Below are 15332 nucleotides of genomic sequence, written 5' to 3'. Positions count from 1 at the left end.
CTATACTGGCCAGGCCTGTCTCACCTGCTGTGCCTCCCCCAGGTAAGCTGGGGGGCCAGGACTCCTTCGAGAGCATAGAGAGCTACGACAGCTGTGACCGCCTGACGCAGTCCTGGAGCAGCCAGTCCTCCTTCCAGAGCCTGCAGCGCGTCCCCTCCTACGACAGCTTCGACTCTGAGGACTACCCTGCCACCCTGCCCAGCCACAAGCCCAAGGGCACCTTCAAGGACTATGTGCGGGACCGGGCCGACATGAACAAGGACAAGCCTGTCATCCCTGCTGCTGCCCTGGCTGGCTACACAGGTAGGGCATGGACCCCCTGTGTGCCCCCAGCCCCTGGGGCAGCACCTCCCTGTGCCCAGGGACAGGGTCTCGGGGCACTGTGGGCTGCCCCAGCTTGGGGTGGCTGGTGCAGGGAGGGTTTTGGGGTGTCTGCATCTCTTTCCCATCCATCCCACAGCTCATGGGGGATTTGGCACCTGGCTGGGCACAGGGCACTCAGTGCCCTGTTCTCCCTTTGCCCCTAGCTGCCTGTGGAGGAGCTGGGGCTGGTTTGCTCTCTGAACAGAGCCTGCAGCCCCTGTGCTGGTGGCTGGTGGGCTCTTGGCTGTGCTTTCCCCCTGGGGCAGGAGCAGGCTCAGCTCCAGCACTGCTCTGTGTGTGGGGATGGTTCCTCTCCCTCTGGCACAGAGGAGGCTCTGCTGTACCTTGGTGTGAGGCAGGGATGGGGCACTGCCAGAGCCATCCCAAACATTTTCCATTCCCTGGGCTGGGAGAGATGAGAAGGTGATAGGCCCTGGAAACTCTGGCTCTTTATGACAGCCCTTCAGCAATCTGGCATCTCCAAGGAGAGGAACCTGGTGGGATGGGACTTCCAGCTAAAGCTGAGCTCATCCTTTCCAGCCCTTGTGTGCCATGGCTTTTCCTTGTGCTCTGGGGAAAGCTCTGGGGCAGCCTCCTGCCAGTTCCCCTGGCTCTGCACCTTCAGATGTGTCCTGGCCCAGCTGGGAGCAGCTGGTGGAAAGAGTTGGTGGTGATAAAGATCGTGGCCAGGTTCAGAGCAGCTCCTGGGGCGCGGCTGTCCCTGCGTGCCTCCCACGCGCGGGGCTGACACCGAGCCTGGGGGTGGGAGAGCTGCAGGGGAGGAAAGGTGGGCAGATAATTTTAGGAGGGTAAAAAAGGAAGTGGTTTGTTGCTATAGCTTTAGTTAGAAAGAGAGCTCAGCCCTGCCTGCTGAATGAGACTCTACCAAATATGAGAGTGCTCTGCATTCCTGAATGGGCTGGGGAGGGAGAGCAGGGACTGTGCCCTGGGGCTCATTCTCTGCTGTGCCATGGAAATCCATGTTCCCACTGAGCACAAATTGCTCTTTTCATTCCTATTTTTACTCCTATTTTCTCCTGGCAATGCCTTTCCCTGTGGCACCTGAAGGTGCTTTGGGGATGAGTTAGAACAGCTGGGGAAACCGAGGCACTGAGGTGCTGGCAAAATCAGGAGCATTCTTTTCCAAGCTGGATATTTCCCTCCAGGTTTGCTGTTGCTCATGGAACAGAGTGCAGAAGAGCCACCCCTGGAGAGAGGCGATGAGCTGAAGTCAGTGGCTGGGCCCTGTGTTTTTCCAAGGAATTTTAGCACCCCAAAGGCTGTCCTTGGAGCTGTGCCTCTGGGAAGGGGAAACTTGGGTTCATGCAATGCCAGAGCACAATTCCAAACTCTTTCCTCTGTGTAACATTTTCCCTCACCTCATTTCCAACCCCTCTTGGAGCTGGGAAGAGAATCCCTTGGCCCAGACACTTTGGTGGGATCAATAAGTGGGAAGGCCTGATTTCTTTATTTATTTTTGCATTGCTTCACTTGACAGGCTTTAAATGTGGGGAGGAAAATCTGGAATCACTGGGAAATGCTCGAGCTGGAGCTGTTTGCTTGCTCCAAAGGCTGCTGAGCAATATTCAGGGCTCAGGCCAGCAGAGCCAGCTTTTGCCATTGGGAAAGGGCCCTGGATGGGTGATCCTGGCAGGCAGTGACTCCAGAGATGCCCTCTGAGCCATTTTAAAGCCCCCAGACCTTCAGCTCTGGGTTTTCCAAGCAAAGGGAGCCACAGCTGGGTCACTGTGAGAGCTGGGCCTGCAGAGAGTGGGTACAACATGCTGTGTTTAAACTGGAGGAGAACTGGGCACTCCTCACTCTCTGGGTCTGTCAGTGAGGAAAACCCTGCTCAGGCTGCCCTGAGAGGGGCTGGAGGTCTGGCCTGGGCCAGCTGAGCCCAGACTGGGGACTCAGGGAGAGCTCATAGTTGGGACGGAGGCAGAGCTCAGAGTGAGGATTTGAGCAGGGCTCAGAGTGGGGACTCAGGCAGGGCTCAGAGTGGGGATTTAGGGGGAGCTGAGTGGGGACTTGGGCAGAGCTCAGGGTGGTGACTGAGGCAGAGCTCAGGCCTCTTTGTGCATTGCTATGCTTTACTCTTACTTTACTCAGGGGAGGAAGTGCTGTCTGGCAGCCAGAGCAGAGGAACTCAGAGTCTGCTGAGGAGGTGGAGCCTCCCAAAGAGCAGAGCAGGGCTCTGCCAGCCCAGGAGCCCCAACACTGAGACCTTGGGGTTCCATTTCCCCCTGGGGACACACCCAGCCCCAGCCCCCAGCTCCAGCCCCCTGCTCGTGCTGGCCCTGCTGGACCTGCAGGATGAAGAGCACATCACATCCCTCATCCCCAGAGCTCTCTGTCCTGGCTTTAAGGATCCAACACTTGTTCAGGCTGTGTTGGCAGGCTGTTTCTGTGTGCCCAGGGAGGTGGCCCCAGCAGATCTCTGATGCTATCTGCCCCAGAGACGCCTGTGGGGTGAGAAGGTGCATTTTGGCGGAAGCTCTGTTGCGTTTGATGTGTTCTTCACCCAGCTCTGAGCGGCCTTTCAGAGCTGCCTTATCTGCCCCCACATCTTGACCTATTTTAACGAGTTGCCATGGTTGCTCACAGAGAGGTTGATGCAATTTTCTTATCTTTTTTTCGGAGGAGAAATGTAATTGCTCAGGAGTTGGTGAACTTCAGTTTCCATTGCTGCAGGGAGGGCCAGCCCTGGACACCTGGGTTTGGAGCTTGGAGCTTGGATTTTACCTGAGGGCATGGCTGGGGCTGGGCCAGGGCAGGGCAGGCTGAGATCAGGGAAAGGCTCTGCCCCCAGAGGGTGCTGGCACTGCCCAGGGAATGGGCACAGCCCCGAGGCTGCCAGAGCTCCAGGAGGGGTTGGGCAGCGCTGCCAGGGACGCCCAGGGTGGGATTGTTGGGGGTCTGGGCAGGGACAGGAGTGGGACTGAGTGATCCTGTGGGTCCCTCCAGCTTAGGAGGTTCTCTGATTCTGAGAGTCTACATTAAGCCAGATTTTATTTTCTTTGCCATGACACAGAGTGCAAACATGAAATCCAGGGAAGGGGTGGCCTGGGATGTGCTCACTGCTAAACCTCACTCTGGCTCAGCTGAGCTCAGTCTGAGCTCTGTGGTTCAGCAGCAGAGCCAACTTTGGTGTGAGTGGGCAGAGATCAGTGTCTGAGCCCAGCTGGGCTAAAGTGAGCTCAGCTCTGCCTCCACATGCCTGGGGCTGTGCCACAGCTGGATCCTGCAGCCTCTGGTGATTCCCATGGCCACCAGCATCCTGCAGGAGCCCTGCACCAGGTGGATAAACTCAGCTGCATCTTTGTGCCCCATGTTGGTGTTTGCAGCCTGTACAGGGCCACAGGAGGCTCAGACTTTGCTGCTTCACTGTGGCCATTCAGCACGGAGCTGGGTTTGGGTTCCCTCGAGCAGCTGTGTGGTTTGGCAGACAAGTTGTGGGGTTTATTTGCTCTGTGGTGGGCAGGACTGACACCCGGGGCTTTCCATGCACGGTGTCAGTGCTGCCATGGCCCAGAACTGCTGCTCCACATCACTGAGCACTTGGCAGGGCCATCCCTCGTGTTCCAGAGGGGAGGGGAGAGGGATGGGAGAGCAGAGGTGAGTGCACAGCAAGCTCTGATCCCACAGATGCAGGCTGGGGCTGTATGGCTGCTGCTCCTGTCCTCTGCTCTGGGCTGGTCAGGGAGGGGCTGATCCTTTAAAGCCAGTCCCAGCACTCAAAGAGTTAATGCCGATCCAGCTGCTGTCACCCATGCCCTGAGTGTCCCTCTCAGAGCATCCCTGTGGTCCTGCTGGGCAGTGGGAATTGAGGAGCCCTGCAGGAGCTGCCTCCCTCACAGATGTTGTCCCAGCCCAGCTCTCTGCTGAGCTGGACCTGCCCAGGCCAGGCCTTGCTGAGCCTGGCTGGCAGCGCCCACAGGGCTGTGCCCAGCTGTGCCCCAGCCCTGCAGAGTGTGAGCTGCTGTGAGCAGAGCCTGGGCCTCGCAGGGTGTTGGTGAGAGATGTTATCTGTGCCAGCACTGAGAGCACAGCTGCTGTTTTGCAAGAAAGCCGAGGTGGTGCCAGGAAAGTGGGTCCCTTCCAGGCCAGCTCAGGTGCTGCTGCCCCTCCCCTGTGCTCTGCTGCTGCTCTGGAGCCTCCACAGACGAGATCCCCCCTGTGCTGTGGCCACCAAAACCCAAAACTCTGCCAGCAGCTGCCTCCCTGTGCCCTCTCCTGCCTCACTCCAGTGCCCTGGCTGTCCTTGCCTCCCCTTCCCCAGCCTGTGCTGCAGCACTCCTGGATTCCAGCTCCTTCCCTGCCCGCCCTGCTGGGGCACAGAGTCCATGTGGGCACAGCAGGGCACAGGGGCTGGGGAATGCAGGCACCCCCTCCTGTGCCCAGCAGCACAACAGCTCCTCTGGCCCTGCTGGGGTGCAGGGGATGGGGTCACCCTGCTCCTCCTGGCTCTTGCCCTTCATGTCCTGCTCCTCCTGGCTCTTGCCCTTCATGTCCTGCCCCTCCTGGCTCTTGTCCTTCATGTCCTGCCCCTCCTGGCTCTTGACTTCATGTCCTGCCCCTCCTGGTTCGTGTCCTGCCCCTGCCCTCACAGGTGCACACCCTTCAGGGTGACCACCCAGCAGCTCCTGCCCCCTCCTGCCTCAGGCAGGGCCCGATGGGCTCCGTGCCCTTGTGGCCTCCCCAGGGTGGGGGCTGCAGGGTGGCACCAGGGCCGGTTCAGTGGCTCCTGCCCCACCTGCCAGATGAGCAAACGAGAGCAGACCCAGCCCCACGCGCTGCTGCCCAAGCGTGGCACAGCTCAGGGGGTGCTGGGGGCAGCAGCTCTGCCTGGGTCTCCTGCAGACACCCAGTGCCCAGAACACTGTCAGGGGCATGTGGAGCTCACAGAGCCCCTGGAGCTCTGCCAGGTGCCCCTGGAGTCAGCCTCGAGTTCAGGGACAGGGTGGGACTCTTGGGGCTGTCCCATGCAGGGTCAGGAGCTGGAGTTGATCTGTGTGGGTCTCTTCCCACTCGTGATATTCTATGAGATCAGTCCTCCCAACACCCATTCTGAGAGCAGAGGAGCTGCAGCAGGGGAGCAGCTCTGGCCTGGACAGCCCTGGCTGCTCTCCTGCCTGCAGTCATGGCCATGCTGCTCCCTAAGGAAGGAGGAAGGAACTTCCTGGGTCCTCTCCTGCTTTTTCACAGCTGTTCTTTGGAGATGCTCCATCCAAACTCCACCAGTGCAGTGTCTGCTGCCTGCACCAGCCTGGGCAGGAGCTGTGGGATCTGCTCTGACAAGGGAGTGATGGGGACCAGCTTTCTGGGGCATTTGGGCACCGTGGTGCCATCCAGGGGGTGGGCAGGCTGGCAGGTGATGGGGCAGGGGCTGTTTTGGAGCCGTTGCCAGGGCTGCTTGTTTTGTGGGGCTGGAACCACAAACCGCAGAGCGCCAGGCAAAGGTGCCTCGCTGGGGGTTGGTAGGTGGGGTTTTTTTGTCTTCTTGTCTTGTTTGAACCAAGGGAAACAAAACAGAAGCCGTTGGGAGGGGTGGGTGTGTAAAACCGTGCCGAGAGAGATGGCAGGGCTGGGGTTGTGCCCTCCCTGTCTGCCCCAGCCGGGCAGTGCCACTGTCACTGTGCCACTGGAATGCCCCACCCGGGACAGTCTGGTGTCCCCGTGGCTGGGAAGGAGCTGGGGACCTGTCCTGCCATGGAGGGTGGCTCAGGGATGGTGTGGCACCAAAGCCTTGGCTCTGGGACACCCCCAGAGCGTGGTGCTGAGGAAGCCCCACTCAGGCAGTGGTTCCCAGTTCCCACAGTCCCACTGACACCCAGCCCAGGGAATATTTTCCCCCTGACGCCGCAGAATTCCTGTGGTGTGACAGTGCTGCTGAAGGACCCTGTTCAGTGCCACCAAGGCCAGACAGGGCCCCCATTGTGGGTGCTATTTTTAGCAGCCCCGGGGGTGCAGGAGGTCGTGGTGGGGTGGGAGGACACCCCCACCCCTCTGGGTCCTCCCCTTGTCTTTTGTGGAGCAGGGGCTGCCCCCAGTCCCCAGCCAGGGCTGGGCCTGCTCTGGGAAGCCCCTGGATGTGTGTGGAAGGAGCAATGCCATAAAAGCTGCCTTGTGCCCCTCCACTCATGCTCAGAGCTGCACCCCAATCCATGCTGTGGGAGCAGGGTGCTGTTTTGGGATAACCTAGGCAGCAGATCCTGGGGTGACAGTCACCCACTGGCCTTGGGACAGCCTGGCTGTGTGGAGTGATCCCAGCCCAGGGGTTCCCATGGAGTGATCCCAACCTGGCATCCTGATGGGGATTTCCAGCCCTGGCTGGGTTGAGGGGAAGGGTTGGAGCACAAGGGATGGAAAATGGGCACTGCTCCCGGCTCCTGTGGATGAGGAGGTTTGGGTGCAGGGACAAGCCTGGAGCTTGCTCTGGGACACTGAGGGGAGTGCCATTGCTGCATGAACCACCTTGAGACCCTATGGGAAGATATTCCCTGCTCCTGCTGGCTGCAGAGTGGCTCATTTGTGGAGCCCCCCCTCCCAGCACTAATTACAGCTGCAGCAGGCGATGCCCTGACCTCCAGCTCTGCTCCCTGCTCTGTCTCCTCCCTGCCAGGGCTGACTGGGGCACAGGCCTGGGCATGTGCTGGGTTTGGCTCCTGCCACCTCGCTGCCATCTCGAGCAGTGCCACATCTGCCAGGCTCCACTGCCTCCCCCTCGGGCAGGGAGGGGGTGTTTGCAGGCCTGGGACATGCCTGGAGCCCGGCACAAACACATTCCTCACATAATTGCCTGTCCAGGAGAGGAATCTGGGGCTTTACGCGAGTCCTGCAGGCAGCTCAGAATAGACCTTGGGAATCCCTGTTCCAGGGATGACACCACTTCCTTGGAAATCCCAAAATACCCAGCAGGGTGGCACTGGGGCGGTTGCAGGAGCCCTACCTTGCTTGCTGCAGAGAGGGCAGGAATTCCTGGGTTTCCCAGCATCTCTTCTGCCAGTTGGCAGCCAAATAGGAATGGCACTGGCCATTGCTGGAGCCTCCAAAGATCCTGCAGGGCCAGGATGGGCCAGGGGTGTTTTGAGGGCAGTTCCTCATCCAACAACCCAGGTGATGAGTTTCCATTCCTCTTATTCTGGGGAAGGAATCAACTAAAAATCCTTATTCTTCAGCTGTGGGGGGAGAGAAATCAGTGGGAGGGGATGGACCTGGCCTTGGACACTTGGGCTGTGTCTCTGTTAACTCAGTTTGGGTGTTGGATGCTTCCTGGCTGTGTGTGGGGAGTTGGTGTGAGGCCAGATGGGCCAAGAGAACTCATCCCCTTGGGAATTCACCTGTGGAGGACCTCAGGCAGTCGCCAAAGCCTTTTCCCAGTGTTTTCTCTGCATTTAGATCTCACTGCTATAAATAGGCCTCAGCCTGGAGATGTGGTGGCACTTCAGGCCAGGCTTTTCACTCCTCCCTTTCAACGAGAGGCGAAGGTGTCATCTGCATTTCCTCCCTCATTTTGGCGTGGATAATCCAGCTCCATCCCTGCTGAGGAGCGTGGCTGTGGAGTCAACACCTTGGCAAGCTCTAGGGTGCAGTGGGCTGGAGCCTTTCCCCACCGAGTCCCTTCCCCTTTCCAGCAGGATGAGCTCCCTGCCCTGCCCTGCCCTGCCCTGCCTGGGGCTGTGATAACCCCAGGGCTGGCGCTGACAAAGCCCTGGAGAGGTTCCACAGGGATAACAGGAGGGAAACAATTTGGGAAGGGCTGGATGGGACACAGCCATTCCTGTGTCCTGGAGCCAGCTCCCTCATTTCCTCCTCCCCAGCAGCTTTGGAGTCATTTCAAACTTTGTGGGGAAGGGGAGCCCTCCCTTCCCTCCATGGGTTATCCCACAGCCACAGCTCAGACAGCATCCATTGTCATTCCTGGAAACAGGCTGGGCTCCATCCCTTTTTCTGAGCCCATAACTCATTTTTTCCCTGCTTGAAGCTTTGCTCAGTGCTGTCAGCACTGGGATTACCCCAGCTAATCCAGCCTGTGCAACTCCCTGTGGGATAAATAATTTCCTCTCTCCTCTGGCTGTCTTGTTATAATTATTGTCATAATTAATGATCTATTCCAAGCTGGGTTTAAACCATGGCAGGGTCTCCCCAAAACACCTTACCCACAGCAAAGTGCAATACTTGGGGTGTGGCCACATTTGGAGGTTGCTCATCACAGAGACTTTAGCTCCAGGGCTTCTCCTCTACCTTGGATTGGGACACAAGCCCAAGGGAGTGGTAAATATTTCAAAACTTCTCCCTGACTCCAGCCAAACCTCACCACAGGCTCTCACTGGGGGCGCTGGGACAAATTGGTGATGGCCCAAGGGAGAGATTGGAGAGGAAGTGGAGACCACGTGTGGAAGGAGAGATGGAATGCCCATGCATGGGATGCCTTGCATCACCTCGTGCCTCTCCAGCAGGGCCAGGGGAGCAGCAGCCGCAGGGAGGTTCCGTGTGGATTCTCTGTGCCAATGAGGAGATCCTGGGCTGGGGAGCTCTGTGTGCCCCCACCCTCCCCACGAGCCTGCAGAGCCCATTCCTGCAGCAACACGCCCTGGAAAGAGGCCAAGGAATTCTGTACCTGGGTCCCCTTATCTGGATCAGCAGCACAGAGCACAGAGTCATGGCCGGGAAGCGAAGTCTGCCGGAGTTCAGCCGTGCCCGGCGGCTCCTTGGCACAGGGATTGGCGCTGCTGCCGTGCCAGGGCAGTGACTCCTCCTGTTTGTGTGCCAGAAAAATAATCCTATTTATGTAACTCCACGTGAAGCATTCCAGGGCATGAATATTCAGCTCTTCCTGCAAATAGGAAGCTCTGTTACCTGTAGGGTTTAACTCTCAGCTCAGCTCCTGCCCTGTGGCTGCTGGTGGCTCTTTTTGACAGGAGAAGGCTTTATTTAACTCAATGAGCACCTTTTGTATGGGAATTTTTCCCCTCTGTGATAGAACAAACTGTGCTTTTCCTGACATTAATATCCCATGTTTCCTTTGTCTTTCTAGGCAGTGGACCCATCCAGCTGTGGCAATTCCTGCTGGAACTGCTCACTGACAAGTCCTGTCAATCCTTCATCAGCTGGACGGGCGATGGCTGGGAATTCAAACTTTCAGACCCAGACGAGGTAAAATGCCCTGGAATTAAGTGCACAACCCAAATTCCTCAGAAATATTGGGGTGGATAAGCCTGTCCTCCTCCCTTTGGGCAGCCACTTTGTTCTGATCTTGGGTATGTCATGGGCAACCAAGGAATCAGAGTCCAACTGAAAGTTTGTTGAAAATTGGGACGCAGTCACCCTTTGGAAGCAGGGTTTGTGCCCAAAGTTGGTGGGAAGTAAATGGAACACCTTAGGAAGAGGAACAGTGGCAAAGCTCTTCAGATAGGCTGGGTACAGGTGAGGGGTGAGCAGGTGGGACCTTTGTCCCCTCCCCTGACTGGAAGCTGGGGGTTGGTCTCTTCTGCCAAGTACCAGTGACAGAACAAGAGGAAGCGGCCTCAAGTTGCACTAGGGGAGGTTCAGGTTGGATATTAGGGAACATTTCTTCATGGAAAGGGCTGTCCAGCCCTGGCACAGCTGCTGCACATAGAATCCCCACCCTGGAGAGATTTAAAAGCTCTGTGGATGTGGCACCTGGGGATGTGGATCAATGCTGGGGGATGGTTGGACTCCATGATCTCAGAGGCCTTTTCCAACCTAAATAATTCCATGAGTGACTGGAGCCTGCCTAAGAGCAGAAGTGACTGGCACTGGGCCACTGCATGTTGGTGTCATCTGGTTTAGAACTGGCAGAAGGTGTTGTCATTATAGTGCAAGACTTCTGTTGTCATTACACTGCAAGGGTTCCATAGTGCCAGAGTTTTGTACCTCCTTGATGTTTCTCATAGGCAGCTCCTCTAGGCATTGACTCTTCCTTGTCCTCACAGTACCCAACTGCCTCCAGGTCTCCTCAACCAACCAATCCACTCTTTTACAACTCTCTTCTTATTGGCTACAGCTGCAGCCTGTTAACATCAGGCCTGCTTCTAATCCTTAATAATTGGCTCAGCTGTAACTCTTTAGGGGGTAAGATTACTTTCTATACTACTTATGTTCTATCCCCTACAAGAAGGCAAAGGAGGAACCTTGGGAAAGGGGTGAAGGACTTGGGATATGAGGAAATATCTGAGGTAGCACACAAGATTACCCAGATAAATCCTCATGGGGTGCTCTGCCATGTTCTGCCACTGCACAGAGGTTGGTTTTCCCAAGCATCAGTTCTTAATGGTGAGGAATTCTGTGGAAATCCTCCCCCTTCCTGTTGGGAAGGGAACACCCCCACAGCCAGGCTGACCTTTCCTCCCCATCCCTGCTGCCTGCAGGTGGCCCGGCGATGGGGCAAGAGGAAAAACAAGCCCAAGATGAACTACGAGAAGCTGAGCCGTGGGCTGCGCTATTACTACGACAAGAACATCATCCACAAGACGGCGGGGAAGCGCTACGTGTACCGCTTCGTGTGCGACCTGCAGAGCCTGCTGGGCTACACCCCCGAGGAGCTGCACGCCATGCTCGACGTCAAACCTGACGCTGATGAGTGACAGGGACACGGGCACGGCGCTGTCCCCACAGGGACGGCCGCGGGACTTGTGTGGCGGTTCTGTTTTTATTGATTTTCGCTGTTCTTCTGCTCGTTTTTTTTCCGAGGGCCGCTCAGATTCGAGGCTTTGAGGATGTCGGGGGAGAGGGGGGAGGAAGAGGAAAACTTTAGGGAAGGATGGGCTTTTTGTTGATTTCCTGAAAGTTTCAAGACAGGCTTTTCTGGGGGAAAATTCTGAGTTTTGAGAAAGCCAGGAAAATGTAGCTCACTTAAAAAAACCAACAATCCCCTCCCCACCCTTGGCTGTTTAGAAAAATATTGCGATGGAATGGATCCCTTTGGTCGCTCACACACAAACTGACAGGTCAGGAATGACAATATTCCTGAGGATTTGAGGAATTTTAAACTTTTTTCTTTTGGAAAACCAAAATGGGTGAATATTCTTGCTTTGGGGAGGGGCAATATAGGAAAAGACCAAGAACTGCTGTTCTTGTTCCATCACCTTTCTGTCCATTGTCCTCTTTTCTACAAGAGAGAATTTTTCCTAGGAGGGATCAAGACTTTTTTTTTTTTTTAAAGTTTTATTTTATTAAATTTTGTGCCAGTATTTGTTTTTTTTTTTTTTTCTAAATAGTCTTAAGCTCTAAGATGGTCTCAGTATTGCAATATTGTGTGTGTTTGTTTCTGTTCTGCCAGCAGAGAGTTTTATCCCAGGGATGAAAAAGAGGAATTAGTTTATGTAGACCCCACTGGAGAATTGAAATGCTGGGACTGGGATGGGAAGGAAAATGAACTCCAAAGTGGCTCCTGTTGATGCTGGCTGGGGGTTCCACTCCTGTTTCCAGCCCACATGCTGTGCTGATAATGCTGGTTGAAATCCCTGCTTTTTTTTTAATGTCTGGCTGCACAAATCCTCTCAAAATTTCCATGGAAAATGTCTTTTGGTATTTTTCAAATCACTTCTTTTGCTCAAGGAACACTTTGGTGCTTACAGACATTTTTTTGGGGGGGAGGGGGAAAGGAGAGAAATTCCCATGTTTTCAATGTGGTGAATGGAAAATGTGCAAGTTAATTGAGGGGAAAAATCAGGAAAAAGTTCAAAACCCAAGGGAAATGCTTTTTCCTTCCTGTTTCAAACAGCTCTGTCTTTATGGCCGTGTGTGGGCACAGCAGAAAAGAAATTGCCCCTGCAAATGGGCTCATTATGGCTCTTGGGCTGCTGCTGTCAGGGTGAGGGTGGCACGGGGCACGATGTCACCAGGGGTGGCTGTGGGACCAGGCCAGGGCAGCTGCTCCCTCTGGCCCCCAGACCCTTCCTGCAGCTGGTTCTCTCTGGAGGGGTCACTCCTGCTGTCCCTGGGGTGCTCTGGGCAGGCTGAGGACAAGGTCCCACCACCCTGGGGGCAATGGTGGGACCTGGAGGGTCAGAGGCTGTTCCCATACCCCAGTACAATCCCAAAGCCAGATCCCTGCAGATTTGGCCTCCCAAGGGAATCTTTCACCCCCCCCCCCGGGTGTTTGCATTTAAAGGCAGCATTTTGGACTTTACCAAAATCCCTTCTCTGAGTGTCTTGGGGCACAGAGCTCATTCCAGAGGCACTGGGACAGCTCTGGGAGTTGGGGTCAGAGCTTTTCCATAGGATCTGAGGAGTGATTCCTGCCTGATCCCAAAGGATGGGGTGCCAGGACAGGAATCTGTGTAAAATACCCAGAATATTCAGGCACAACCCCCCCTCACAGGAGCAGAGCTGGAGGGGAGCCCAACCCCAAAGTGATGCCCAGAGGTGCTGGGCTCTCCTTGGGCTCTGGGGCAGGGACCCAGCACCTCTGTATCCTAAAACTGGGCATTTTAGGGAAAATCAGCCCCAGAATTGCTGTGCCTTACAGAGGGTGGAGTTGGAGGGAAATGGGGAGGCCAGGAGGGAGCTCCTGCCAGGGGCTGGAAGCAGAGGGGGCCCAGGAAGGGACGGTGTCACACTCAGGTGCTGTGAGTTGTCTGAAGGAAAGGTGGGATGGAGGGAAAGGAGGGAAGAGGGGATGGAGGAAGGTGAAGGGAGCCCCAAAGGAGGAAAGGGACTCTGCCCACTGAGAATGGAACTCAGGCTTGTCTCCTTGGGCAGGCAGGGAGGAGGAGGATGGAGGCAGCCTGGCCAAGCTGGAGGGAGAAAAGGGAAATTGGGATATCATGGATGAGACCCCCAAGGTGAGGCTCTGGGACAGGTCCAGCCTGAGCCACAGCTGGGCAGCTGGACAGGGAGCAGGAGAGCTGTGAGGGCACAGAGGGCACAGGGAGGAGCTGGCAAAGAGCATCCCAGCAGCAATCAGAGGGGTTTGGGATGTTCAGGGCTGCTGCAAAATGCCCTGAGCTGGCCCATCATGGTCACTTCAATGCCCCTTCCAGCCTTAGAAAGGGACTCCCAGACATCCCAGCTCCTGCCCCTGGCATGGATCCTGTCCCAGGACATCCCTCCTGCTTTGCTTGGATGCTCCAGCTGAAAAAGAAAAGGAATGGGATAAAATTTCCCTCCAAGAGGAGGAATTGCAGGTTTGGCTACAGCCCCACACCCCTACCAGGCTAAATCCCTCCCCCACTGTGCTTATTCCAGGTTTCCAAGCTGGGCCTGGGTGTTCCCTGTGATTCTGGGGAGGTGGTTAAAGGTAGGGAAGGGTGAGCCAGGGGAAGCAGCTCTGGATTTTTGGAAGAAGCCTCTGGCTGGAGTTTCCTCATCATTTCTCCAGCCCTTTGCCCTCCCAGCTCACAGCCTGTGAACAGTCCCAGACACATCAGCTCCATCATTTCCTATTTTCCTTTGCTTTATTCCTGTTCTAGAGGCCATCCCAGAGATGGGTGCTGTTTATACACTGGAAATGTGCAGATTTCTCTTTTGTTTCTTTTGCTTTGGTTCCTTTTTCCTTCTGCTTTTCACTGCTGGTCTTTGGTGAGGGCTGTGCTGAGCAGGACAAGCTCAACCCAGACCCTCTGAGCTCCTTCAAGTCCATGAAAATTTGGTTACTTCCCATCTGCTGGCCCAGAAGGATGGATCTGAGAGGGATGATGGAGATCTGCCAGGGCTGGGACTCCCCCTGTGCTTTTCCTCCACGCAGGAGTGGATTTCCCCCTTGCAGACAATGTTGGAAACGGGGTCATTTTGTCTTGGTTTGGAATGTCTCAGGTGCTTTGGGTGAGATTTTGGGGTATTTTCTGTGTCCTGCTCATTCTCTGCTGTTTCCATGTGGGTTGGTGTTCCCCTGGCCCCTCTGGCAGAGCCTGAGCCTTGCAAACAGCTTAGGGGACCTTGACAGTTGATATTTGGGAACTCAAAAATAATGGGAAAAATCCCAATAATGATAATCCCACCTCAATAATGACAAAACCCACAAGCACTTTCCTGCTGCCAGTCCCTCTCCATCTCCATGTGATAACCCTTGGACTCTGGGCTGTGTCCAAGTGGAGATCCATGCCATTCCCACACTCCCACCATCCCCATCCAGATGGGATCCTTCAGGGGTAGAAATAACAGAACAGGGCAACAAATAAAGAGTAATGTAAAATTTCACTTTCTCCTGTCTTCCCAAAGCAACACCTTCTCCAAAAAATGGTCCCAGAAAGCAGCAGTAGATCCAGATGCTGCAGGAAACATCTCCACTTTCTGAGTTTTGAGTTTTTGGAGGGGTTTTCTCCGAGGTTTTAGGATTCAATTGCTGGTTCCTTGTGAAAGCTGGGATGCCTTGGTGTGCTCTGTTCCCTGGTAGGGTCTGTGTAACACCCAGGAGCTGTTGTCTACATTCCAAAGAGGTTTAAATAAAGGATAAATCTATGTATACATATATGTTATAATGGAATATCTCCAGGAATTAACTGCCTCAGTAAAAAAAAAAACCAACAAAAAAAATTCCAAAAGTAAGGAAGTCTTTTTTGTTTTATTTTGGTTTTACACATTTTTTTAAGCTGATAAACTTAGAAGAAGTTAAAAAAAAAGAGATTGTTATATTGTGCTGTTCGACTATTTTCCAACGTGTATTTTCATATAATTTATATTTTTTAAAAGTGGGAAAAAAAAAGTTTAAAAGCGAGATTTAAAAAAAAAAATAAAAAAACAAGGAAAAAGCAGGTGCTTTTTTAAAAAAACCTGAGCTGAGGTAGCTTAGAGATGTAGCGATGTGTGTGTGTGTCCGTGTGTTGTGTCTGGTCCTGTTTGGTTTTTTTTAAAGGATTCAAAAAAAAAATAAATAAAATCCCTCCTCCATTGAATTCCTAGAGAAGGAGGGGATTGGTTTTGTTTTAATTGCTGATGCTGGCACATCATTTTGCTGGAGAGTTTTTTATATACTGTAGCCTTATTTCATATCGTATTTTAAA

At 54.6% G+C, this 15332-nt stretch overlaps 1 protein-coding gene across 2 annotated transcripts in view; it reads left to right on the top strand.

The window, feature by feature from the left end:
- ETS1 (ETS proto-oncogene 1, transcription factor) overlaps nucleotides 1-15073 on the top strand; it is an 80943-nt gene extending 65870 nt beyond the window's left edge. For both annotated transcript variants that reach the window (XM_064732062.1, XM_064732063.1), the window contains 3 exons: nucleotides 43-303; nucleotides 9404-9522; nucleotides 10758-15073. In XM_064732062.1, coding sequence (XP_064588132.1) covers nucleotides 43-303; nucleotides 9404-9522; nucleotides 10758-10973 — 596 coding nt within the window. In that variant the 3' untranslated portion in view covers nucleotides 10974-15073. The remainder of the gene's footprint in view (nucleotides 1-42; nucleotides 304-9403; nucleotides 9523-10757) is intronic.
- Nucleotides 15074-15332: the final 259 nt, after the last annotated feature.

The sequence above is a fragment of the Zonotrichia leucophrys genome, chromosome 24 (genome assembly GCF_028769735.1).
Source record: "Zonotrichia leucophrys gambelii isolate GWCS_2022_RI chromosome 24, RI_Zleu_2.0, whole genome shotgun sequence".
Lineage (NCBI taxonomy): Eukaryota > Metazoa > Chordata > Aves > Passeriformes > Passerellidae > Zonotrichia > Zonotrichia leucophrys.
This window is presented reverse-complemented; position numbering and strand designations above follow the sequence as displayed.